Raw genomic sequence first — 27,455 nt, 5'->3', positions numbered from 1 at the left:
TCTGCTAATGACAGCGTTTCTGTGTTCATATGATAAATGATTATAACCCAAGTGTTAAACTAGCAAAGATAAGAACAAAAATTAAAATAAATTTAAAACTCATTTAATGCTAGAGCTGATGATACATTTGTTTTAGCGTGTCTGGATATGTAGATGTTGAAAAAAAATTATTTTCATAGCAGCGAATTTTCAAGCTCAAGAATTTTCTTTCGTCTTACACAGTCTGTGTAATACACAGACATTAACCTAGTTGCATACATAAATTGTGCCAACTATAACAAACTATAGGTAGTAATAGCTTTTAAGAAAGTCACTAATATAAAAATGTAAGATTATTAATAAATAAGATAAATTAAAGTTTTTTCGTTCAGTTTCAACAGAATCACTAATCCGCGGAGGAAGATGAACTAGAAAATGTGCTGGTACTGGAATCTGTACTCGAAGAGGTAAGGTAAACTGATGGGTTGCACAAACACCCCTTAACTCCTGACAAGGGTATACAAGGAAGAATATGGGTCACTGTTGTTCCTGCCGTCTGTGTCTGTGTAGTCTGAAAAAAGAGGGTTGATAACTTTCATAACAACCAATAATAGAAATACTAATAGTTAAAGTAAACATATGTTAAGAAAACAGCTACTGAAGCATATTTTATCTAAAAGAGGGAAAAGGATGTGAACCCGTAATATTTTCTTAGACGCTGGAATTAAAAAGTAGGAAAAAAATGCTAAGCAATTATCCAAAGAAAAAGGAGATATAAATAATGGAAAAGAAAAAAGATTGTGTTCTACATCTTTTTATTGAAATAGATACATTCGCTATGCATATGCATTACAAAAAAACTTCTAGGAATTATTTTGTTTATGAGTTTGCAAAATATCCCAAAAGGACCTCTAATCTAACAGTTCCTGCAAAGAGAAAAATTGGGATAGCCTCTCCTAGGCTCTTGATTAGAAAAATCATGCATACGTAATAACTATCTTAACTGTGGGACATCAAATCCTTTTAAACATTTGAAAAATTTAGTTTGAAAAAACTTGAGCTCAGATAATCTTATCAAAGCATTTTTTAATGATTCTGATGAAATTTTTGAAGAAATAGACTTAGAAGAGATATGCCTTAATTAAACCACTCCTGAAAAAAAGGTGGTATATTCGAACACTCGAAAAGCAAGTAAATCCAATACCAGTTCGTTTACAAGAAATATACAAGACTTGTATTCATACGAATGAATTCTTGCCAGTATTTATTCCATTCGAAGCAAGTGCGCGCTAGTGGATGCTATTGTATATCTAGGATACTTGTTAGCTGTTTTGTGCTGTTTGAACACGAACCTCTCTGGATTTATTTTAGTGAAAACGGGGCCCTTTCCAGTAAGTATCTGTTTAATTGATTTTTGATTTGATAATTGACCAATCTAGGGGAGATTATTGAATAATTTTATGATGTCTCTCATGAAGTCGTACTTTGGTCAGAAACACACAGAGCTTATTACGAAGGTTCTTAGCCAGGAAAAGGGGATTGAGGCTCTGCGAGATGAGAATTTGGAGCTGAAGAAGAAAATACGGTTCTCAAAGCCAAATCATTAAATCTGGAAAGTCTTATCTTCAAGTTGAACTTGTTTCAAAAAGAAAACATTTTACCTTACGGTATACCAACTGTTCAAGGTAGTAACTCAAAAAATGCTGCCCGTGAGTTTCTCGCTGAAATAGAAGTCCGTAACGCAAATTCAATGCCCTTTGTCATGTGCTATCGTTTAAATGGAAATAAATCATCAGGCTCTAATACTAAGGCAACACTAAGGTCCACTGCAAAAGCCGTGCCAGTTTTCGTGACTTTGGCTCTAAAGACGCTATAATGAAAAATTGCTGTAAAACTGAAAGGATCTGGAAAAAGCATCGCTTCTGATCTCCCGCGTGATTTGGCTACAATCTGCGTACATGATCTGATACTTCCACAAAAAGTGCTGAAAACCAAGTGGTAACAAAAGGGATTAATGTATGGATAGAAGCGAAAAAGTGTTATAAGAGTAAGACTTTGTTACAAATTGAGGACTTGTGAGCCACAGCCTTTGTGGTTCCCTCCCCAACTGTGTCAATCGGAGGTGATGAGTAAATGGTGTGATTTATTCATTCTTTATTTATTTGTTTGATATTTATTAGTGTTTTTTCGTAAGTTATGATATATAATTTTTTCTCCTTGATTTTGAGATTTAGTTATGCTTTCTTTGTTTTTATTTTGTATACAAATTTTTCTCTTATCCAAGTTCTCTGTTTTTGGCCTTTATTTATTCTCTTGCAGTTTAATTTGTCTCAAAAAATTAGTTCATCGTTCTGTTTGCCTAGTTGCTGTCCATATGGCATTGTTATGGAGATACCAAGCTGGGTTGTAAGTGGAGCGTGATGTATCATAGTTTGTAAGTATTTTGAATTTGTCTGGCTCTGGTTCGGGTGACTTCTGCTCCTTGGGTGACCGACTATTTCATCTTCAAAATAACCTAATTGATGTTCTTAGTTTGATAAATAATTCGGTAGATCAGTCTAATATATCACCACCAAATCCCAATTTTTCAGTTAGTAGTAAGTATGTATCGAATTTAGATCAAGTATCCAAGCGAGATGGTGGTTTCTCTGTACTTCAGTTTAATGTTCATTTTTTATTTATTGAGTTGAAAAAAACTAGTGCGCATTGTCAATCCTGATTTTGTCGGTATTTGTGAGACTTTCCTTGATTCGAAAAATGAATCTCTATTGCATCTCCCTGGGCACAAGATGGAATATTTGAATCGAAATAGAATGGCGAAAGGTGGCCTTGCTGTTTATGTTTCGGAATATCTTCCGCACTCTGTTAGACATGACCTGCCAAGACATGAAGAAGGTATTTTCGAATCTATATTTATTGAGATTAAAACCCAAGCTAAAACTTTGAGTGTTGGTAATATATACCGTTTTCCTAGTGGGTCTGTTACCTCTTTCCATCACATTCTTGATGAGGTTTTGGAAATAATCCAACTTTATTAATGTAAACTTGTTATTATGGGTGACCTCAACCTTAATTTATGTGACCGGAAGGTCATCCTCGTCCTTGATTTTCTTTCAACAATGCTCACTTGTCGAACATTACCTTCTGCATGCATTCCATTTCGAATAACTAACAGTACTGCTTCTTTGCTTGATAATATTTTTTCATCGTTGACCTTGGTGAAAAATTCTGTATTGACAAGTGATATCTCAGACCATTTCCTGTTTTTTCCATGCATGATTTTTCTGATTTATTGCCTAGGAGGAGCCTAGGTGCTAATTTCAAAGCTTATAGAAGAGTTTACAATTCGCTTTGCCGAAAGGTTAAATCGTTATTTTATTATAGAAAATTCTCTAAGTGCGGTAAAGACATTAGGAAGACATGGCAAGTAATGAATTCTGTTGTCGGGCCATCTTCTCTGCCTCCTTCTGTCCCTTCAAGTGTTGTGATTGACGGCGAAAATGTAGAGAATGAGCTAAAACTTGAAGATACGTTTACTTCCTATTTTGCTTATATTGGCAAAACTACAGCCTCTTCTGTAAGTCCTTCTTCTTCTCTACCTAATGTTAGGTCTTATCTTGGACTGCCTTGTTCTAAATCGATGGCATTGGAAACTGTCTCTGAAGCTGAAATAGCCAGAATTGTTAATGGTTTGAGGAGTTCTTCATCTTCTGGCCCAAACCGTATTCGGACTAAGGTTGTCAAATTCATTCTTCCTGTCATCGTTTCTGCTTTCACGAAATTTGTTAATCTTTCTTTTGAAAATGGTGTCTTCCCAAGCGCTTTAAATCGTGCTCGTCGTTATTATTCTTTTTAAAGATGGATCAGGAAATGATCCTGCAAATTATCGTCCTATATCTCTTTTATCAGTGTTTAGTAAAATTTTTGAAAAAGCTGTGCTTTCTTGAGTTCTTGATTTTCTTAATTCTAATCACTTTTTTCATGATTTTCAATTTTTTTTAGGGCAAAGCACTCAACTGAGCATGCATGTGCAACTCTCTTGAACTATTTACGTTCATCTCTTGAATCTGGTCTGATACCTTCTGCTCTTTTTCTTGATGTTTGAAAAGTATTCGACTCATTAACACACAAAACTCTTGTTTGGAAACTGTCACATTTTGGTATAAGAGGGAATGCTTATTCTTGTTTTATATCATTTGTACCTGGTCGAGTCATCTCGGTTAATCTGCAGTGTTCTAACCTTTCTGGAGTAGAGTTTGGTGTTCCACAAAAACCTGTCACCGGGCCGATACTCTTTTTAATCTACGTCAATGTCTTATTAATGCAGTTAAAAATGTAAAACTTACCAGTTTCTGTCGTCTTTGTCAACCAGCTTCCGTCACTAATTGTAACAGGAGGTATTTCTTACCGGATACACTTTTTACTTTTGCTGATGACGGTACTCTTGTCACAGCTGGCGGAACTGAGGCTGATTTTCGTTCGAAGATGAGAGCTCATTTTGAAAGAGTTATCCAGTGGTTTGGTGTATATTATTTTGCCTTAAATATAGAAAATTCATGTTTTCTCATTTTTTTTCCAGAGGTTCAAAGGCATGCCCGGACTTAAATGAAAAACACATATCAAGAGCTTCTCTAAGTAGACATACGGTTAGTTACGACCGATTCCTAGGCATCTTGCTTGACGAAAATTTTTTCCATCAAGCATCATATTGACCTGATTAAAGTGAAAGCCTCCAGGAGTCTCGAAATACATAGAAAGTTCAAACCCAAATTACCAGAGTCAATTCTTAGAATCTTATTCTGCAGCATAATTCAGTCTGATATTTCAAATTGTTCTGCTATATGGATGTCAAATTTTGCCTCATCTCTGAAGCCACTTTCAAAACTATGTGATAAAACATGGACTTTTATTCAGGACACTAACTGATCTTCACATAAACCCTTGCTTGATTTGAAATCTTTCATTTTCTTTCTTGTTCTTCTTTCATTTTTTTTTCAGTTGCACGGCCATCTTCCTGCTGTCCTATGCAGTAATGTATCTTTTGTTTCTGATCAATCGACTTATCATCTCCGAGTTCCAAAAATTTAAAGATTCTTCACACTCCATCAGTGAGGTCAGATTTCAACCTTCTGGCAGCTTGCAACAGGATCTGGAATATTCTCCCAGAGTTTGCAAAAAACTGCCACTCCTTGGGTAGGTTCAAAAATAATGTTAGAGAATTTCTAGCTAGTAAATAAGTTTTTTTCGGTTTTTCTTGGAGTTGATGTCTCTGGATTGAGTTGGATATTTAATTGAGTTGGTGAAATCATGCGCTACCCCTGCCTAGCTTGTCATTTTGGGGATTATCAAGGAGGGCGACTGGATTTACTTGGATTTTGTTTGTATTTTATTGTGTTGGTATTTGTTTTCTTCTCTTGTCTTTCCCGGCTACGGGGGCTTATGGGGGAGATTGAGTTGAAGTAGTTTTTCTTGTTTATGAAATTTATTGTTAGATAAAAAACTGTAAAAAAAACTGTTAAAAAAGAAACACACCCACTCATAAAGAGATAAGGCCCCTAGCCATTCTATGGTTATGGGGCCGACATCCCATAGAATTTTGTTTAATTCACACTTGTTTGGTTATATTTTACCGTGTATCAACATTTTTAACGTTTTATTTATTCAATTTTAACTGGTTATTTTCAGTATTTTCATAATTTTAACACTTTATCGTTTGACGGGGAACACTGTATCTATGAGTCTTAACTTCCCCGTATTCTGTTAGGTTTTGGGGCTGACATCTCATTCGATTTCTTTAATTTACACTTTTGGATATGTCTTATTATACATCAGGTTTTTTAACGTTTCCTTTCTCCATTTATTATATTTTAAATGATTATTTTCTATATTATCGTGATTTTAACTTTTGTTATTTTTAGGGGGAAGTCTTTGTGTCCTCCTCTCAGAGATTTGGAATTTCTAGGATTTGGGGCCGACATCCCGTTTGGTTTCTTTAATTCACACATTTTCGTTGTATTTTATCATATATCAACTTTTCTGACATGATTTTCAGGCTGCTAGGAGATTCTAGATCAGGCTCCTACAAATTTTCTTTTTTTGTAGCAAATCCCTTTATTTTACTATTAAATAAAAAAAAAATTAGTTTTTTTAACTGTAAGTAAGGAGCGACATTAAAACTTAAAACGAACAGAAATTACTCCGTATATGAAATGGGTTTTCCCCTCCTCAACACCTCCCTCTTTACGCTGAAGTTTTTAATCGTTTTAAAAAGTAGAATTATGGCAAAGAGTTAAACTTTAGCGTAAAGAGCGAGGGATTGTGGAGGGGACAACCCATTTCATATACGAAGTAATTTCTGTTCGTTTTAAGTTTTAATGTCACTCCTTACTTTGAGTTAAAAAAACCATTTTTTTTTAATTTAATTTATGAACGCTTATGAATTAATGCATGTTTGATTTTGGCTCTCCGCACATAAATTATTGAAATGGAATTTGCATATTAATTCTTTTTTTGGCTAAATGGCTTTCTCTTAGTTTTGATCAAACGATTTTGAGAAAAAAGGGGTGGGGTAGAAGGCCTAGTTGCCCTCCAATTTTTCGATTACTTAAAAAGGCAACTAGAATTTTCAATTTTTAACGAACGTTTTTATTTGTAAAACATATACGTAACTTGAGAGTTAACTTACGTAACAAACTTTTATATTCTTATATTTTTATTATGTATATGAGGGGGTTTGTCCACTCGTTAATACCTCGATCTTTGCACTAAATCTTAAGTTTGGTCCAAATTCTTTAAGAATAACCCCTGAATCAGAAAGGCCGTACAATAAATAGTTGAAATTACTAAATATACTTTAGCATAAAGAGCGAAGTATTTATCTCCTCCTAAATACCTCGCTCTTTATGCTAAAGTATTTTTAGAGCCCCTCATATGCGTAATAATCTCTGTTCGTTTTAAGTTTTAATGCTACTCCTTACTTTCAATTGATAAAACTTTTTCATGTTTATTTTTTCATTGTTTTTTTTATCGTAAGGCTAGAAAATCCTGCGCCCTTTTCATTGAATTTCTCTTCCCCCGTGACATATTCCTCCAAGAAAAGATCCTCCCACATAGCCCCATCCCCTCAACCCCACGCCAAACCAAAAAATCTCCCTAAAAACGTCTGTACACTTCTCAATAACCATTAGTATATGTAAACACTGCTCAAAGTTTGTAACTTGAAGCCCTTTCCCCCAGTGACTGTGGGGGAGTAAGTCATCCCAAAAGACATAGTTATTATGGTTTTTGACTATAAGGAACACAATGGCTGTCTCAAAATTTTGATCCGTTGACTTTGGGAAAAACATTAGCGTGGGAGGGGGCCTAGGTGCCCTCCAATTTTTTGGTCACTTGAAAAGGGCACTAGAACTTTTCATTTTCGTTAGAATGAGCCCTTTTGTGACATTCTAGCACCAATTGGTCGATACGATGACTCCTGGGAAAAGAAAAAAAAACACCAAAAAAACAAATAAACACGCACCCGTGATCTGTCTTCTGGCAAAAAATACGAAATTCCACATTTTTGTAGATTGGAGCTTGAAATTTTTGCTATAGGGTTCTCTGATACGCTGAATGCGATGTTTTGATTTTCGTTAAGATTCTATGACTTTTATGGTGTGTTTCCCTCTATTTTCCAAAATAAGAAAAAAAAGTTACGAGCAGAAGGCTCGTTACTTTTGATGACAAAGACTAAATTTGATGAAACTACAGTTCGTTACCACGGACTGTTTGACTGCTAATATCTTCAATTAATAGAAACTTACGGTAGCTATATGAGTTGAAACAACCATTGTTTGCAGGAGGAATATTCCCTGTTTGGGTGCAGCAATCTTGAAACTAGGTTGAATTGGGTCATTGTCTTCGTCATCTCGGTATCCTAGTGCACCATACGGACTGTAAGCTGGGTGATTTGTGAAAAGATCAGTAGGCCTAAAAATTACTTTTAAATCAAAATTCAGAAATGATTAATTAATTGATAAAGTCAAGAGTGGTTTTTGGCAGCCTTATATTACTAAGTTTTGCAGAAGATATAAAAATATGTTATGACAAAGAATTATTCAAATAACAAGAGAGAGAAAATTATTTGATGTTGAAGATCATAGGAATGCGAGTGAAATAAGTCGAAAAAGAGAACTAATTTAACATGTCAAAATTACAAACAAAGACAAGGATATTTATTTTTAGAAAAAATTTATCAAATCTCTCTAATTGACATTTCTATTTGCAAGTGACTTTGTTTAGTGCGTTTAGCAAATATATGTTGGTTAAAATTCTATGGGAAACATTAGGTGGAAATTAGGCTGTGCATACTTAAAGGATATTAAATAAAAAAAAACAATTTTTTTTAGCTGAAAGTAAGGAGCGACATTAAAACTTAAAACGAACAGAAATTACTCCGTATATGAAATGGGTTGTCCCCTCCACAATCCCTCGCTCTTTACGCTAAAGCTTTTAATTGTTTTAAAAAGTAGAATTGTGGCAAAAAGTCAAACTTTAGCGTAAAGAGCGAGGGATTGTGGAGGGGACAACCCATTTCATATACGGAGTAATTTCTGTTCGTTTTAAGTTTTAATGTCGCTCCTTACTTTCAGCTAAAAAAAATTGTTTTTTTTTATTTAATTTCTGGACGTTTTTGAATTAATGCATGTTTGGTTTTGGCTCTCCGCACATAAATTATTAAAATGAAATTTGCATATTAATTCCTTCTTTGGCTTAATGGCTTTCTCTTAGTTTTGATCAGATGATTTTGAAAAATAAGGGGTGAGGAAGGAGGCCTAGTTGCCCTGTAATTTTCGGTTACTTAAAAAGGCAACTAGAACTTTTAATTTTAACGAACGTTTTTATTAGTAAAAAATATGCGTAACTTAAGAATTAACTTACGTAACCAACTTTCATAACCTTATTTTTTTATTATGTATACGAGGGGGTTTGTACCCTCGTTAATACCTCGCTCTTTACACTAAATCGTAAGTTTTGTCCCAATTCTTTAAGAATGACCCCTGAATCAGAAAGACCGTAGAATAAATAGTTGAAATTACTAAAAATACTTTAGCATAAAGAGCAAGGTACTTATCTCCTCCTAAATACCTCGCTCTTTATGCTAAAGTATTTTTAGAACCCCTCATATGCGTAATAATCTCTGTTCGTTTTAGTTTCAATGCTACTTCTTCCTTTCATTTGAAAAAACGTTTTCATGTTTATTTTTCATTGTTTTCTTATAGTAATGCTAGAGAATCCTGCGCCCTTTTCATTGAATTTTTCTTCCCCCATGACAGATTCCTCCAAGGAAAGATCCTCCAACATAGCCCCCTCTCCTCAGCCCCACCCCCAAATAAAATAAAATCCCCCTGAAAACGTCTGTACACTTCCCAATAACCATTACTATATGTAAACACTGGTCAAAGTTTGTAACTTGCAGCCCCTCCCCCAGGGATTGTGGGGGAGTAAGTCATCCCCAAAGACATAGTTATTATGGTTTTCGACTATGCTGAACAAAATGGCTATCTCAAAATTTTGATCCGTTGACTTTGGGAAAAAAATGAGCGTGGGAGGGGGCCTAGATGCCCTCCAAATTTTTTGGTCACTTAAAAAGGGCACTAGAACTTTTCATTTCCGTTAGAATGAGCCCTCTTGCGACATTGTAGGACCACTTTGTCGATACGATGACCCCTGGGGAAAAAAAAAAAAAAACAAAAAAACAAACAAATAAACACGCACCCGTGATTTGTCTTCTGGCAAAAAATACAAAATTCCACATTTTTGTAGATAGGAGCTTGAAACTTCTACAGTAGGGTTTTCTGATACGCTGAATCTGATGGTGTCATTTTCGTTAAGATCCTACGACTTTTAGGGGGTGTTTCCCCCTATTTTCATAAATAAGGCAAATTTTCTCAGGCTCGTAACTTTTGATGGGTAGGACTAAACTTGATGAAACTTATATATTTAAAATCAGCGTTAAAATGCGATTCTTTTGATGTAGCTATTGATATCAAAATTCAATTCTTTAGAGTTTTGGTTACTATTGAGCCGGGTCGCTCCTTACTACAGTTCGTTACCACGAACTGTTTGATAATACTATTAGAATACTGATACAAGAGCGCTTCGTTCAAATATATTTGGTAGATTTAAGATTTTGCTTATAAAATCAAACGCTATGTTTAGAAGGATGTTTGGGAGAGATTGGGAAAATCATGGTCTTCATAAATTTCAGAGTCCTTATAAACCGTAACAAGCATATAGAATTTTAATTATTTGAACATTTGGTAATATTTATTTTTACGTATATAACTTAAAATTATTAAAATTTTGAATTGAAAGGCTAGGGTAAATCGGTAGAGGAAGAAAAAACAAAATAAATAGTAGGTTTTGGGGGCCATAATTCGCAGGGGAAATGCATTTGATAGCAGTAATAAGTTGTTGTTCTTTCTATTGAGAATTATATGAGTAGTTTAATGTTAGTAAAGACAGATTATTGAAAGCAAATGACGAAAAACATGTCGGAAATATGTGAATTTAACAAATCTATTTTAGAAAATGAAAATGAAGCGGCAACAAGAAAAAAGTAAGTAAAAATGACCGAATTGGCCAATTGAATCTTCAGGCTGGTCATAAATGCAGATTTTGTTTTGCAGTCACGAAAAAGTAAGCGACTTAAATAAGCCGAACGACGAGTTTTCATTGTTTTGATCTCATCCATTCGAGTGAAGCAATTAATTCAATTTCTTCTATTGGAATTTTTTTTTCACTTTGGCTTTTGTATTAAATTGTAAGTAATTTTTTTCTACAGATATATTTGTAGTTGGGTACATTAAAAAAAGGCAACAAGGAGTTTTTCAACAGAAAAAAAAAGTTATAGAAAGTAAATATTACAAAGATGATTTTACAAAAATTTACCTTTTTTTATTCTTTGTTACCAGAAGTGAATAATATATAAAAATTTAACATAAAGAAGACGGCAATCTGGTTGAATACATAAATATACTATATTAGACATATATCCAATTCAAACAATTTTGTATATTAGCACGTCTCTGGATAAAGAATTAACCCTAATTACAATTATTGACTGCTAGGCAAATTTAAAGGAAATTGTGTGCAGCTGCATGTGCTAACTTAATGTTAACTTATCTATTTTTTTGATACATTTCTCTGAAAAATGGATAATATACATCCAAATTGTTTCTCTGGGTCGCCTAGGTCCCATATGTAGCATATATAGCCTACAGATAACCTTCTTATTATTGGCTGGAGTATAGATAGTTTTTCTAAGTTTGTAATTATATTTTTGAAGTATTTTTAAGGTTGATCTTTTTTTAAATGGTTGATTAGTTTGAGTACTTCACTTTCTACTATTTCCCCCATTCACTTTCCCCTCTGGCATGGATATCGCTTTCTATTCTCTCTGTTAAACTGTTTAGGTGGTTGGGCATCATTGTTTTAAGCAATTTACGATGGTTTACCACTTACGTTCCGTTCTTTTCTGATTTCTGATTCCAGGATTAAGATTGAGGTTGGTAACTCGATAACAATTTGGATTTGAGTCCGGAATGGTCTTAAAGCTTTATTCAAAACAAAATTTCAACTTTCTTTAATAGTTCAATTTTTAACTATCTCTATTTCTCTGTTCTAATAGAATGATATTGATTATAGGTGTACCCAGGAATACTGTCCCTTCCCCAACCGTAGGCTTTTTAAAGGCTATTATGTCCTTTGTGTTTTATTGAAAACCTGTACGTTTTGAACAGCACGGTTTGGTTTTCAAAATTTTGCCCAAAAATAGAAAATAAGTAAAAATCACTCTAATAACCAAGTTTATTGAAGAAGTATAGAATTGGAATAATTAAGAATCGGAAAAAATATTGAAAATAGACTAAGTGTTAATATATGATAAAATTTATTTCTGGGATTCATGGCAATCTCAGATTTAAGATTTTATTGAAGGGGAACAATTTGTTTCTCAAATATTATAATTATAAAAAAAATCTAAAAACTGTTTTTAATTAAGTGAAAGTAATATACCAACCATTGAAGGCATATGGACGGAGTGTGAGTAGGTCGATGCCGTGCTTGTGGTAATTTCTATTTGTTTCAATTTTGACTTGATTATTTATTTGAATTTCAGCTTATTTTGGGACTTGTTTGTTCATCTATATCAACATCCACTATTGTTTGTGGTGATGATTTTTTTTGGGGGGAGGGGTTGAAGTTTTGTCTATTTGTTAATAGTAATTTCTAGATGGTAACCTTTACATAAAATAAAATGGGGCTTTAATTTTTGACAATATTTGATACATACCTTACATATTTAACTGCATAAGGTTGAGGCATAGCGTGGAGTATTACAGACTCTGCCATAAGCGGAGAATTTCTTGCTTGCGGAAAATCGTCCCAGAAATATTGTCTCTTCTTTCTGTGACAAACTGGCAATACAGATGACAAAAGCTGATAACAGGTAGGATGCACTATTGTTTTAGTATATGAAGTCAGAGAGGTGAACAGTATTGAAAAGGAGAGAGAAATAATTTGTGTGTTCAATCTCTTTAATTCAACCACAGGCATTGGAACTTGTATATGCTCTCTTTCAAAGCTGAACGGTTTGTGTAGTAGAAATCGCGCCTGCTTCATTGGGAAATAACCTTCGGATATGACAAGCAATAAAAGTGGAAAGAAAACATAGACAGAACGTAACCTGAAAAAGGTAATAATTAATATTTACTCTACTCAACTGTGAAATGAGGGAAGACAAAAGAGGGGTAGGGGTTAAGGTAAACTTCAAGCTTCGGGATGTTGAAAATAAAACCGATACGTGGACCGACTATTTATGGACGATAAAGTTCATAAATAGTTCTCTCAATGTCTTTTAAAACTCTTTTTGATAGATTGGAACCAGTACAAATAATATGACCTCTATTGAGACTAACCCACCAATAGCCATTACTGTTTTCATCTTTATTGGTTTAATGGTAACATGTCTTTTCCGGCATGTGTTTTAATAGTTTGTTCAAAGTTTCCCTGTATTACCAGCGGGCAGCTGTTGGTTTGGGAATTTGTTGGTGTGAAAATGAGTTTATTAGATGGAAAAGGAAATCCAGAAGTCTATCACTATTTGTCGATTGGCGCAACCCTCACAGGAATACAGTTTATTGCAAATATACTTTTTTTGCAAAGCCTATCAATGAATATTCTTAAGCTGTGTTGTCGTAACAAAGCCATTATTACGAATGTAAGGCTCGATGAAAATTTTCTATGGGACCAATCCATTGAAGTAAATGATAAAACTTTTTGGGGAGATGATGGGAAATTAATTACAATCAATAGCCCATTGCAGTTCTTCGGCTCGTGGCACTCTTTGGACCATTACAATACCTAGTCGTTGGTACTTTGTAACCCATTGCTCATCATGGCTCAGAACACTCCTGGCACCATGGGCAACTCCACTCCTCGTAGTCTATTGTGGCACTTTGGCATCCCTTGGCAGCCCTTGCACCTCAAAATACTCAATGTCAATTTTTTACTTCAAAACATGAGGGGGACTAACCCTGATCCTCAGACGCCCTGATCGTCTGTGGCTCGCCCCTACCTTTTACCACAACTTTTTGCCCTCTATGCTCACTTAACCCCCACTTTTTGCACCCATGCCCCTCTTAAGGCTTCTGCCCTTTCTGGTAAATGAAGCCCCCAGCTTTGTTTAACCAAAAAAATAATTAGTTATTCAGCTTTTTTCAAATCTTGAAAATACACTGTGTATACTTGTAACAAAATTTGAACAGGAAATTATTTTTTGAATATGAAATGAAAATAATACTACTAATAAGTCACCACAGCATCAAGATGCCTGAGGCCAACACAGCTACCTACGCTCCTTCTCCATTCCAATCTATTAAAAATCTTCTTCGTGACACCCTCCCAGAAAGTTTAGATGTCGCTAAGATCTTTCTTTATGACATCCTTCCACCCCAACCGCAGACGACCTGCTTTCTATTTAACTCTAGATGGTTGACCGAAAAGGACAATCTTAGGAATTCTGTCCTCTTTCATTCGCAGAACGTGTCCTAACCTTCAAAGCCTTTCTCTCATTAATGACCAAGAAAGGGGGATCGAACCACACTTCTCGAAGAGCCTACTATTTGAAATACGGTCAGTCAGCCGGGTATTTAGAAGAAATCAAAAGTAATTTCTCTTGAGAACCATATTTGACCAAGTGTCAACGCTGTAGCTTCCAATATTATAATCTTGGTTTGTGGACTTTTCTTCCTATTCTTCAAAGCTTGTTTTTAACTGCGAAAAAAAAACTCTGAGTCTTGGCCATTCTACTTTTAAATCTTCACTGCTCCTACCGTCTTTACTAATAATACTACCAAGGCAAGTGAAGCTGTCCACTTAATAAAATATTTTGTTACCCAACGTCACCTTTCATCTTCATGTATTCCTAGCCTTAGTGTCTTGTTCTTATTAACATTGATTTAAAACCTATTCTAGAATCCCTAACTCACAAAACCTCTAAAAGTTCATTCATTACAAGTTCAACTAGAATACTTAAATTATCAGCCTAATCTAAGTCCAGGAAGTTTTTCCCATCCCATTTGATTCCATGTTCTCCCATTTTTTTGCTGCAATTCTTAAGACAAAGTCCATCAAACTGATCCGTATAAAAGGGGATAGATCAGAGCCCGACTTAACTCTCGATTTAATACGAAACCAGCTTCTAATATCATTTACTACCTTAACCGCAGCAATGCTATTCTCGTACATATCACTAATCACTTTATGTATTTGTCTGGTATACCATACAAGGATAAGATCTTCGCTAAAGCTGTTCTATCAAAAGAATTGAAAGCTTGCTCATAATCTATAAAATGAGGATCAAAGGGGTTCGATAACTCAGCCAGTTCTTAATTATTAACTTAAGAGTGAAAGATTGGTCAGCCTATCCTCTACCATTTTTAAAACCCCAGTATTCTTCTTATATAACTTTGTCTAGAGCATCTCTCAGTACAAAAAGTATCACATTACTAAGCAATTTAATAACCAGATTGATCAAACTAATGCTTCGATAATTACCACCCTCACTCTTATCATCTTTCTTATACAGTGGTTGAATTGGAGTTTTTCCTAAAATCGCTAGGTACTTCCACTTTTTCAAAAATCATAATCTTCAGTAGCTTATTTCTAACCTCAGAGCCACCATATTTAAGAAACTCATTAACCACACTATCAGCAACTGATGGCTTATTTTTTTATCCTTTTAGTACTGGCGCTAATTCTTCCTCGCAAATCTTGCTTCAAATCCAAGGTATCAGAAACTTTTTCATTTTCTTCTATTACTTTTCCTGTAACTCCGTTTCGACTTAGCACATTCCTACAATGTTCAGTCCATCATTTTTTGACTCCTTCTTTATAACTGATTTTAGCCCGTCCCTATCTTTAACTGAGAAAAAACCGAATTGACTACTCCCTCTTAATTTATTAACATGCCACTACAATATTTACTATTATGCCGTCTAGCTGCATCTTCCAGATCTTCGGGAATTTTATCCATGGTCTCCACTTCACATATCCTTATTTCATATTTTGATGTTTTTCCACTTTCTTTACATTCCTCTTGTCTTCAGATGATATATCATTCAGATAATTTTTGTACAAGCTCCTACTTCTTGATTAAACATAAGGCCTTTTCACCAATATTTCTAGCTACGTTCTTAGCTTTTTCATCAGCAACATCAAAAATTATTTTCCTAAAATTATTCCGTCCATCTTCTACATTGTCTAATTTTAAGCTTCTAAGTTTTGTTTTTAAATTTAGTTTTTAACTGTTCCTGGAAAGTTCCTCTAAAGTTCTCATCCATGAGTCTACCAACATCATAACTTCTCGGGAGGTAGTTTGTCTTTCCAAAGTTTATGCTGTAAATTAACCCTAAACACTACTAAATGGTGATTTTCACAAAAACTTTATAAGCCTTAGTATCCTGTATTGATCTTGCCAGTTTTCGGTTAACAATAACACCATAAATAAGGTTTGCTCTTTTACTATCACGTCAATACCACGTTAACTTATGGGCCATTTTACAAATCTGGCCCATGTAATTTTACAAAAATTACAGGCTCTATGGTACGGAGGTGAGTTATAAAACAGAGTGTTTTATTCGTTTCTGAAACCAATTTGTTTCTGGTAATTTTTAAAACCCACTCTTATAGTCTTACAGATCTAACGATGCTATGTTGTATGGCTTCCCCGTCATTCTCAAACTTTTCTTTCCAAAATAATCCAAAACATTCAAGCTCCGTCATTGGTAGGGTAAATACCTATAGATCAATGTAAAAAGTGAAGATAAAGTATTTCAAGAAAGTTTGGGTTCATGATATTGTTATCGTAACCTTCAATACTCATAAAGACGGCAAGTACCAGTGGAGGTCATAATTTGAAGGGTAGATGTGCGTTGTCATAAAAGTGAGATATTAATTTTTTTTAAACTAAAACTCGTCTCACAGTATAAAAATGGATATGGGAAAGTAATACCTCCAGAGAGGTTAATGCTCAAATATAATGCACATCTAGAACTGATAGATGACGACGAGGCTAAGCTCCTTGTTAGTGCTTGTGGTAGCAGATTACCGTTTGATAAATGAAATGACAAAAATATTTCGGGTATTGATATTTAAAATAGTGATATTTAGAAATAGAAAGATATAAAATTTATCTACATATGAGATAAATATTTTATCTACATATGTAAACTGTTATTAACGTAAAAAAGTAGCAATACGCAATGAAATCACAAATAAAATAAAAAGGGTATTTGTGGATAATGTTAATAAGGAATATAAAGACGAATCGATAAAAACAAAAGTGTTGTGAACGTTCATGGTGTCACCGGTGGTGCAACAATATATACATTCACTGATCCTAATTATAGGACTGACAAAATTACTTTTTGATTATGAAGGTCGAGCCGCCATAAAAATTGTGGATGACTCAAAATGGAATAATGATTATTCTGCTGGTTACGATCTAAGAGTAGATAGTAAATGCCTTGAGAAGATAATGAGAAGACAATAAGTGCCCTGTCAGGAGAGGACGTGCTGAATTGTTGTATATAATGGATTCCAAATATCCAAACTGGTTCAATAATATTAACTCTAAGTAATATTGTATCTGACATTGTTTCATTAAAAAAAAGTTTTTGCAAAATTATTTTTTTATTTTTTAGGGCATTCGAGACATCCAAAGTTTTTTAATGATATTATTAGTAATAATATTATGCATTATGATTCTTTTATTTTTTTGGTATATTAAACAAATATCACTTTTAAGACAAATGAAAAAAGTTTATTTAATTTTTTTAAGGCCATGGAATTTTTTGTCCTTAGGAACATTCAGGTAAGTTATTTTTAATGTTCACGCCACAACAACATTTTTGTCAATATTTTCTTTCAAAGTTACTGAAAATTATTTCTTCAGTAACAGCATTCCAGTAAAAAAAAACTTGTTACAATTCCCGTAAGACGAGACTTTGGTAATTGTTTTCTTTTTCATGGCTATTGTTTTCTTTTTCCCCAGAGTTGTCCTAGACGAGTGGAATCCGGACTTGAAATCTTGAGATCAGGGGTTCGAGTCCTGGTGTTGATGTTTATTTGGTATGGGACGAGGGTCAATGGTTTGACTCTGTAAGCTCAGCCAGAGTCAACCTAGCTCTAAATGTGTACTTACAAAAATCTGGGGAAAACACAGGAAGCGTCAGATGATGTGCCCTAAACCCCACATTGTACTCCTGGCCGAAGGCATCGAATCAGGAGATCGGTACCTGTACAACGCAAACCATTGTTCAGTTTGCGAAACAAAATTTAAGGAAGTTTTTCATGGCGATGGAAAGGTTTTTTTTCTTCACAACAATCACTTGATTTTTTTGAAATGAGAATTTATGTAAAACGAAACTGTAGTTGGTCTTTTTAAATTAATAGCGAGTTTTTTTCTTTAACAACACTCAAAATTTTTATTTTGTAATGGCAATTCACGTAAGACTAAACTTTATTTTTTTTAAGGGAATGGAAAGGTTTTTTTCGTTAACAACATTTGAGTAATGTTTTTTAATGACAATTCACGTAAGACAAAACCTTCGTATTGTTTTTTATGGAAATGGAAAGGTTTTTCCTTAAATACATTCACTTGATTTTTTTTTTTTGTTATCAAAATTCACGTAAGACGAAACTTTTGTAGCATTTAATTCGTATGCATCTTTACTTCTCAATACTAAAAGATAACTTTCACAAAGTGATCTGACATTAGCTAAATATCAGATGTATTTTAAGTTTTAAGTGTATTCATCCACATCTCACAAAAATAAAAGCTTAGTTTCGAAAAACAATCTAACATTACTAAAAATATAAAGTGTATTTTAACCGTATGTGTTCTTTTTTCAAAACTAAAAGCTATGTTTCTCGAAATTGTCTAACATTATTAAGAACATCAGAAGTATTATAACAGTAAGCATTCACATTTCCCAAAACTAAAAGTTTAGTTTTACAAAATGATATAACATTACTGAGAATAAAAGAAGCATTTTCACGGCAGCCAGCCTTATTTCTCAAAACTAAAAGCTAACTTTCTTAAAATGTTCTAATATTACAAGGAATATCAGATATATTCTAATATTATGCATCCTTACATGCATACACTTGAAACACATCTGATAATCTTAGTAATTTCATATAATTTTAGTAAGTAAGTAAGTTTATTTGTAACCCGCAATGGTATAAAATAAATGCAGAGTAAAAAAACAAAAAAATTAAAAAATGTAATATAATCCACAAGAAAATAAGCAGGAAAACACAATATGAATAACAGAGCAGTATCCACTCAATCACTGATCTGGAAAAAAATAAGTGAAAGGATCATTAGAACATCTTTGGAGTATTAGTCCTCAGATCCTTAGCGATGCTGTCAAGCTGCACTAGAATGTCAGTAAGTCCAAAATGAAAAACGATCTAGTGAGTTCTATACCATCTTGGTAGATATAACAAGAATTTACAATCTTTAAAATAGCCTCTCCTTAGCTGAAGACGGTCTTTATTCCGCATTAGAGGCTGAAAACCGGAAATAAAAGAATTGTAGGAGAACAAAAACTATGGTAAAGTTTTCATAAGCTTCGGTGGCTGTGCCTTCCTCCATTAGGTGAGATTTTACCATATAAGATGTGAATACAGGGAAGAACACTAGCAACAAGAGACAAGCATGTAGTCGAAAGTGTATCAGAAAAAGTAATCCCAAGCAATTTTAACTTTGAGACACACTCGAGTAGCGTTATACCCATTTGTAAATGAGGAGCGGGGTTAGAAGTATTAGGAAACAGAAACTCGCATTTTGAAGAATTTACAGAAAGTCCGAAATATACTCAAAGCATTAATCAGAAAATTTAGATTATATGTAAGGCCTGACCTAGTGTAACTAACTAGCAGTACGTCATCAGCATATGCAATGTGACTAACATTTGTACTTTTTCTTTAATGCACTAGGGGACAGAATTCACAAACAGTCCACAAGCATGGTTTTAAAAATATATGGAGAAAGCACACAACCTTGCCTGACTCCCTTTTTTCTACTGAGATAGGTTCGGATATATCAGACATCCATTTTAATCGAACCAACCAATTTAAATACCAGTATTAAATATTTAATTCCCGCTCTAACTAAGCAATGAAGCGCATGTGAATGCACAACGTTGTCAAAAGTGCCCGAAATATCAACCGAAGTCTCATTTGATGCGTGAAAGTGTTAACACCTAAAAGCCACAGGATAAACCTGTTTTGTTTTTTTTCATCGGATACTAAGTGTTATAGCTTGCATTGCTGTGTAAATTTGATTGCAATTTATGCTCCTTGATTTATTTTGAAGATGAACAATTAAAATATCCTTTAATTCTAGAAAGTTAAAGGAACAAGATAAAAGAAAACTATTATTTTCTTTGTCTTTTTTTCAAATAATGTTCTGATTCTGAAGGACTTTTTATGCGCCGTATCGCTGTTGCATAGACACAAAAAAATTTGTATATAGCCTTTGGCTCTATCCAAAGTAGGCGGACCTATAACCCTTAATATATCTGATTACAAATGTCGGAAGTGGATACGAACGAGATTGCATATGCTGAAGAAGAAAGTATTTTTAAATTACTTAATTATCTAAAAGATGAAATTAAAGATCAAAGAATATCTGGTGGTAAAAGAACTGCCTCACAAATGTGAGACAGGATAGGTTCTATTTACTCCAGTTTACTGGAAGAAAATTCCACATTGCTCAGAAAAGAAAATGATAGACTTACAGAGATCTTGAATTTACAACAAGAAATAATTGCTCTAAAATCCAAGCCGTCTCCTTTTTCGTTCTCTTCCGCTCCCAGTCATTCTACTCCCACCTATGCCAGCAAAGTGAAAGGCCCAGGAAAACATACTGTGATCCTCGAACCTATCGAATTCCCCCAAAGTCAGAAGATCGCCCAGAACGAGTTAAAGAAAATAGTCCAAGATTTGGGCAGAAAGACAATTGATCACGTTAAAAAATTCTCTGTCAAAAATGTTACTTCTGGAAGAAATGGAAAAATAATTTTGGAACTGCCATCTCAAGAAGATGCACAAAATGCAGTCACAGTTTTTAGTGAAAAATCAGATTTGAAAAACTATACCCCTAAACACTCTACCAAAAAAATCCTAGAATGATTGTTAAAAACATCCCTAGGACAAATGAAAAAGAACACCTACGAGAATCCCTATTGAATCAGAATTTAGATGTGTCAGAACTAGCAGTTAAAGGAGAAGTTTTCAAAATAGTGACAATTATTCACAAAGGAGAAAATAAAACCCATGTTGTTGTTGAAGTCTACCCAAAGATGCGTAAATGTATTAAAGACCACCGTGGTCTGAAATTAGGGTTCATGTTGCACGAGTGTGAAGATTATATCTACTTATTAAGATGCAACAAATGTTGTTTGTACGGTCACAAAAGCAGTGATTGCAAAGGAGTTATCCTTTGTCCGTATTGCTCTTGAGAACATGAATATATGTCATGCACATCTTCTCGACCCTCCTGCCGACCATGTCAGTCAAAAGGACTTACAGGAACCGGACATACCTCGTACGACATAAATAAATGCCCTACCGCAAGAAAAATAAAGGATTTAATGCAAAATTGTATTGAATATTCTTATGAATAATTTCGATTCAAAGAGTGATTTAAAGTTCCTTCAAGTCAACTTGCAACATTCTTATAGTGCAAAGGTAACATTAGAAAAGACCCTAGATGATTATAAACCTGATGTATTACTGCTACAAGAGCCCTATGTGAATAAATCCGGAAATATTTCGTGCATACCATCAAATTACAATAGCTTTTCTAAATTTGATCCTGATAAGAGGTTTTATAGTGCAGCAATATTAGTTAAGAGTGGAATTAAAGCCGATATTCATCATGAAGATTCTAGAAATGAGTTGGTTATTGTGTCTCTGTACCTCAGGAGTAGAACAATTACAGTGTTCTCTTTATATTGCCCTCCATCAGTGAGTTCCTTAGGTTACCAGTTCAATATCCTAGACAATGTGAAAAATATACCTCGCTTAGTCATAGGTGGTGATTATAATGCTAAAAGCCCACTATGGTCCCAAAGAACAGTTACAGACATGCGTGGTAAAGAATTAGAGGATTTTTTAGCTAGTAAAAACCTAGTAGTGTTAAATGACCCCAATAAAGGTACATAGGGCATAAGTGGCAACACTGGCCCCGACGTTACCGCAGTCAGTGCTTCTTTATTATCATTCGTTGAAGATTGGGACGTCCCCAATTCATCTATCATCTATCAATGTCTGATCACTTATATATTTTGTTTAAACTAAAGTTTGAAATAGGTTGTGAAACTTGTAATAACCACAATGATTGTAAATTTGACTTCAGGAAGGCAAATTGGGATAAATTTAGTTCAGTTCTCTTGAATAGAATAGATAGTGTATATACTATGCCGCTTTTTACTAAAAATTAAATTGATTTAGGTTTAGATAATTTTGTGGACTTAATAACACAAGCAATGTTAGAATAAATACCAACACAAAAACATGGTCCTAATTCCAAAAAATATATAAGATGGTGGAATCCAGATTTATCTGCAAAAAGGAAAGCCTATAGACATGCCTTACGAATTCATAAAATATTGAGAACATGGGAAAGTGACCAAAACATTAAGTATTTAAGGAATAGTTCTAAAAAATCAATTTTAAAAGCAAAATAGGATGACTGGAGGAAATTTTGTGAGAATAGAGGAACATTGGACCCTTGGAATACTATCCATAAAATAATAAAATCAAATAAACCTCCGATTAGGCCTATACATGTGACTAAAGATGATGGCTCAATAACAACATCAACTAAAGAGGCAGGCAAAGTACTTTTCCAGAAATGGTTTGGAAAAGATGATGTAAGCAGTGATACCCAATATCACACAAAATTGAGAAGCGTAGTTACAGAAATCTTGACAATGGAGGACAATGATGAAATTACCATCACGGAAGAAGAATTAAGCGAAGCGATTAATAACATGCACCCGTTAAAAGCCCCCGGTCCAGATTGTATTGTAAGCCTAATTTTAAAAAAGAATATAAATGTTATAACAACATCACTATTAAAAATTTTAAACGCATGTATAACACTTCGGTATTTCCCATCACCCTGGAAAAGGGCGAATGTCATATTAATTCTAAAGAGCGGTAAAAAAAATGATGGTAATCCCCAGTATTACCGCCCAATTAGTTTGTTATCAAATGTAGGGAAAGTCTTTGAACGTTTGATCATGTATAAACTTGATGACTTGGGCTTCAAGAATTGGATCTCGAGAAACCAGTTTGGGTTCATGAAAGGCTGTAGTACTTTAGATGCTATAGATAATCTTGTTACAAATATTGAAAAAAACAAGCAACATAAACTTCTCACGCTGTGCCTGTTTTTTGATATACGAGGTGCATTTGACAACGCTTGGCACCCTGGCATTGTGAATGAATTAAAAGATTCCGGATGCCCAATTTGGATGGTTAAGTTTATGCATAGCTATCTATCAGACAGAATTGTATCATATAATAATGAGTTTTCTTTAAGTATTGAGAAATCCTGTCCACAAGGTGGAATATTATCACCATTTTTATGGAATATTAATATTAATGATTTATTAGATTTAAATTTGCCCAATAATTCTCACATACAAGCTTATGCTGATGATGTATGTGTTATCATTGCGGGCAAGACTAAAAGTGATTTAGAGTTTACAACCTTTGAGGTTTTTCGAATCTTTGATCGTTGGGCGAGTAATAATAAATTAGTTTTTGATTCAAAGAAAACAGAAGCTGCTTATTTTCACTAGTAAACGAATTTTTCCTAAGCCTGCCCTTGTTTTTAATGGTAATGTAATTGAAATAAAAGAAAAAGCTAAATATTTGGGAGTTACCTTAGACAGGAAGTTATTATGGACAGAACATATTAGAAACCGGATAAATTCTGCAAAACAATGTTCTACAAAATTGATGTGTGCAGTTAAATGTACTTAGGGGCTAAAACCTCGTGCTCTTAAGAATATGTACCTGTCGGTTATAGGAAGCACGATTCTATATGCAGTCCCGGTATGGATTGCAGCTTTAAATAAAAAATATATTGTCCGAATGCTAAGCTCAGTTCAAAGGCTTTCTCTAATTTTGATCACAAAATCTTTTCGCACCGTTCAAGCTGACGTACTTACAGCGTTAGCAGGAGTTTTACCAATAGATTTGAGAGCTAAAGAATTAACAATTATGCGCTATGCAAAAAAGGGTAGACCAGAATACTGGCCAGAATTTTCTACACCGGGTATCCCAAAATCCAGCAGAACAAAATCACACAGTGTTTGCACAGATGAGATTATAAAAATTTTTTTGGATGTTCAATCCGATGATAGCTCACCTCCCTTTCCCTTAGATAGACGTAAACTGAAAATTGCTCTTTATGAAAATTGGTATCAAGGTTTCACTAATAGAGTGAGTTCATGGCCAATACAATTCTTTCCATCAAAGGACCATTTAATAACTGCTTCTAAAATGAATATTACACACCAGCTAACGCAAATTATAACAGGATATTGTCGGTTAAATTATTTCTTAAGTAAAATTGGAAAAGCTAGAAGCGGAGAGTGTATTTGCGGTGAAAGTGAAACTTGTAGCCACTTCCTGATTACTTGTCCTGTTTATTTCTTACAACGTTTTGGTATGGAACTAGAACTCCATTCTTTAGGAATTAGTTTCCCATTCTGTTCTGGCTCAGTAATATCTGATAAAGTATTAAGGAAATGCTTGAACAGATTTTTGTATTCGACTAGAAGACTGGTTTGATGTTAATATTTGATATTTATACCTGATTGTTGTCTTTGATTGTAGGATTTATTAGTTTCATTTATTCTATTGTTTTTTGTTTTTTTTTTCTTCCTTTGTAGTGTTAGTTTGTAGACATTTAGCAGTGAAATACTTGTAAAGGTTTAATCACTTAATAAAATCATCATCATCATATCAACCGAGCGAAAATAAAGTGGCTTTTTTGCATCTTTGCCGAGACTAGCAATTCACCAAGGAAATGATGGGCTTAAAAGAAACCAAAACCAGCTCTTAACACAACTTGATAATACGGGAAAATCACATTGAATCAAAACATCAGGCAATATAGCATACTTGAGCAGCTTGCTCATGAAGCAGGATATTGTAACTGGTCATTAACTGGAACTGTGATATGCTTCCTTTCCCTTTTTCCAAACTGATGTAATAATTCTCGAAAGAAAACTATCTGGAACTGACGACTGAGCTAAACACATCTGGAAAAGGATCTGAATGTGGGTTAAAAATAATGGACACTTTATGGCAAAGTAATTGTAACGCAGACCCTCCATATCGGGAGCACTTAGTTTCTTAATCCTAGTGAAGAACTTAAGGAATTTGATTCTGCAATAAGGAAGAAATCATGGACTGGATAGAGTGATTAAATTTAGAAGAAATATAATTAAAATGAGTAGCAAAACCAATGATTTTGACAAACGAAACGGTAGCAGGCATACACTTGCTTCTATTAATTACATTTGACCAAGACTTCCGATCAAAGGGGTCATCCCAAGCCTCCAGTTGGGTTTGACGCAAATAGATGTAATTTTGCTTCATTTTAAATATTTCGCCAGACTTGGCCCAATCACAAGTAATCCAAAGGTAAATCCAAAACTTTGTGGGTTGTTTAGCTTTTTTCACTTCTGGGCACATATTCCACAACAGTTTTCTGGCGCTAGGTCTGACAAGTTCTATGGGAGCTGAAGTTAGAGCAGCTGACTTTAAACAATGTAAGAGCTAGTAATAGTAACGATTTAAATCAATCTTAGGTATCGGTGACCTTACTCAGGTTTGTAAAAGGTGAAAAAAAGCACTTTCAGGCATGATATAAACAAGCAAAGAACATAAAAATAAACTTCAGAATTCACTCGTTTCTAATTTGATTTAACAAACTATTTATTACGTTGAAAAGAACGATCATAAGCTATTAGAGCCGGTGACTCAATTTCACAAGTTAAAGACAAAAGGTCATCCTCAATTTTATCCTCCAAAACAATGACAGAAGGAATCAGGAGGGATCCATTTGAAAATATAATATGATCAAGGTTTGATATAGTGCCATCACGGTTATGAATGTAGGTAAACTATAAGTTTTTGTTGATCAACTGATAGCAACTAAGCAAAGAGTTCAAAAACAGGTCATTTCGTTCAGATTGAGACAGAAGATTGACATTATATCACCAGCCACAATCCAATTTCACTTCTGATTAGTCACTCTAAGCAGAGGGGTCCTGAGTCGCAGGCAAGAACTCGTGAAGGAAGATGGGGAAGTAAAGCTATTACGATTAGATAGTATAAGTCATTTATGAGGACCGTATTACCACACTTTATTGCCGGTAAATTATCAGTAAATTATTGCCAGAATAAGCTTAGGCTTCTGAGTGAGGTGATTTAAAGCTGCATGGCGCCCAGAGGGTCGGCCACTTGTTTGTTTTAGCTTCAAGTACAAACGCGTAGCGAGTGGGTGACTGTTTAAGAATATAGGAATTGGCTTCAGTTAGAAAATTTCCTGTAGGAAAATTACATCATAATCAAAAAGCTCATCAATAAGAATATCTTAGTCCTTAATTCCGTTAATATTAAGTGAAACAAAACGAAATCTATTGACACTAGCAATCATTTCTTATCCTAATTCACAGCCTTTTAAACACTGTGCATCTAAGACTATACGAAGCATTGTTTCCCCCAAAGTTGGAGGAATTCGGGCTTTCTGTGCAAGAATTATCACAAATGTTACAATGTCCAGCGGCACACCGTTAACACTTTTGAGTAGTCGATGTGATTCGGCAATTACCAAAAATGTGGTTCGACGATTGACAACGGTAACGTCTAGGAGCTAATTTCTGGAAGGATTCAATTTTAAAAGGGTCGTATCCCAAACAAACCATCGTTTATATTTTTATTTAAAGCACCATGGTCAAGAAATTCCACGCGACAGGATCTGGAACTTCCAATTTTAGTTGCATCAACAAAACCGGAAATCACACTAATAAACTCTGATTTTAGCACACCAGCGGGGATGTCACTCAAAATACCAAGCACTTTTTGAATGAGGACAAGAGTTGACACATTAAGCTGACTTGTTGCAGCGGCGGTGAGAGAGGTGGGTAAAGACTTATCTCAGGTAGGAACTACCCATCTTTTCTTAACAGAGTTAGATCTAATAGTTACGATGCCAACGTGACCATTCAGTGTATCAAGGGTCTCTTTGCACTCAATAGGATCTTTGAGGTCAGTAGGTGTTTTTTATATATAGAATAACTACATAGGCCGGTTTCGAAGAGACAGAACACTCTTGCATTAACGACGTAGGACGTCCAATTGTTCCAGGCAGAAGAGTTCTCACACACTCAGACAAAGAGCATAGCTCAGACAAACAGGAGTTTACACGGCAACTCAATATTTCACGCCAAAATTGAAATAAATGTTTAAACTTCAAAAAGTATGAGAGACTGGCCCGCCATACCCCCTACTGTCCTGACCCCAGGTCCTCTGTTGTCTGCTGCCTCTCCTCCTCTGCCCCCTGACCTACACTGACCGTCTCTTCAACTTGACCTCTATGGTTTCACAGAGTGAGGCAACGGACTTAGAGACAGTTAAATATATGCTCAGACATACAGAAAGTCAAAAACACATACACAAACACACAAAGCCATGCGCCATACAAAGAGAACTGGGATAAACCTAGCTTGAAAGCAAGCTATAAGGTATCTAGGAGAGCTGTAGGTTGGCTTCAGGTAACCTGGGTGTAGTGGTTTTGCTTCAAATATGTGGAAACCTATGGGTAGGCTCTAGGT

The 27,455-nt window shown here is 34.5% G+C and overlaps 1 protein-coding gene across 4 annotated transcripts in view; it reads right to left on the bottom strand.

Annotated features, from left to right (window-relative positions):
- Positions 1-285: 285 nt before the first annotated feature.
- LOC136041602 (uncharacterized) overlaps positions 286-27,455 on the bottom strand; it is a 124,903-nt gene continuing 97,733 nt past the window's right edge. For 3 of the 4 annotated variants that reach the window (XM_065726306.1, XM_065726307.1, XM_065726309.1), the window contains 3 exons: positions 12,314-12,706; positions 7,782-7,947; positions 286-550 (listed from right to left, as the gene is read on the bottom strand). In XM_065726306.1, the coding sequence (XP_065582378.1) occupies positions 386-550; positions 7,782-7,947; positions 12,314-12,706 (724 nt within the window). In that variant the 3' untranslated portion in view covers positions 286-385. Of the gene's footprint in view, positions 551-7,781; positions 7,948-12,313; positions 12,707-24,735; positions 24,768-27,455 lie in introns of those variants that run through there. The other variant, XM_065726308.1, reaches the window with a different exon arrangement.

This window comes from Artemia franciscana, unplaced genomic scaffold (genome assembly GCF_032884065.1).
Source record: "Artemia franciscana unplaced genomic scaffold, ASM3288406v1 PGA_scaffold_30, whole genome shotgun sequence".
NCBI lineage: Eukaryota > Metazoa > Arthropoda > Branchiopoda > Anostraca > Artemiidae > Artemia > Artemia franciscana.
Note: the sequence above shows the minus strand (reverse complement) of the source record. Positions and strands in the feature narration are given on the sequence as shown.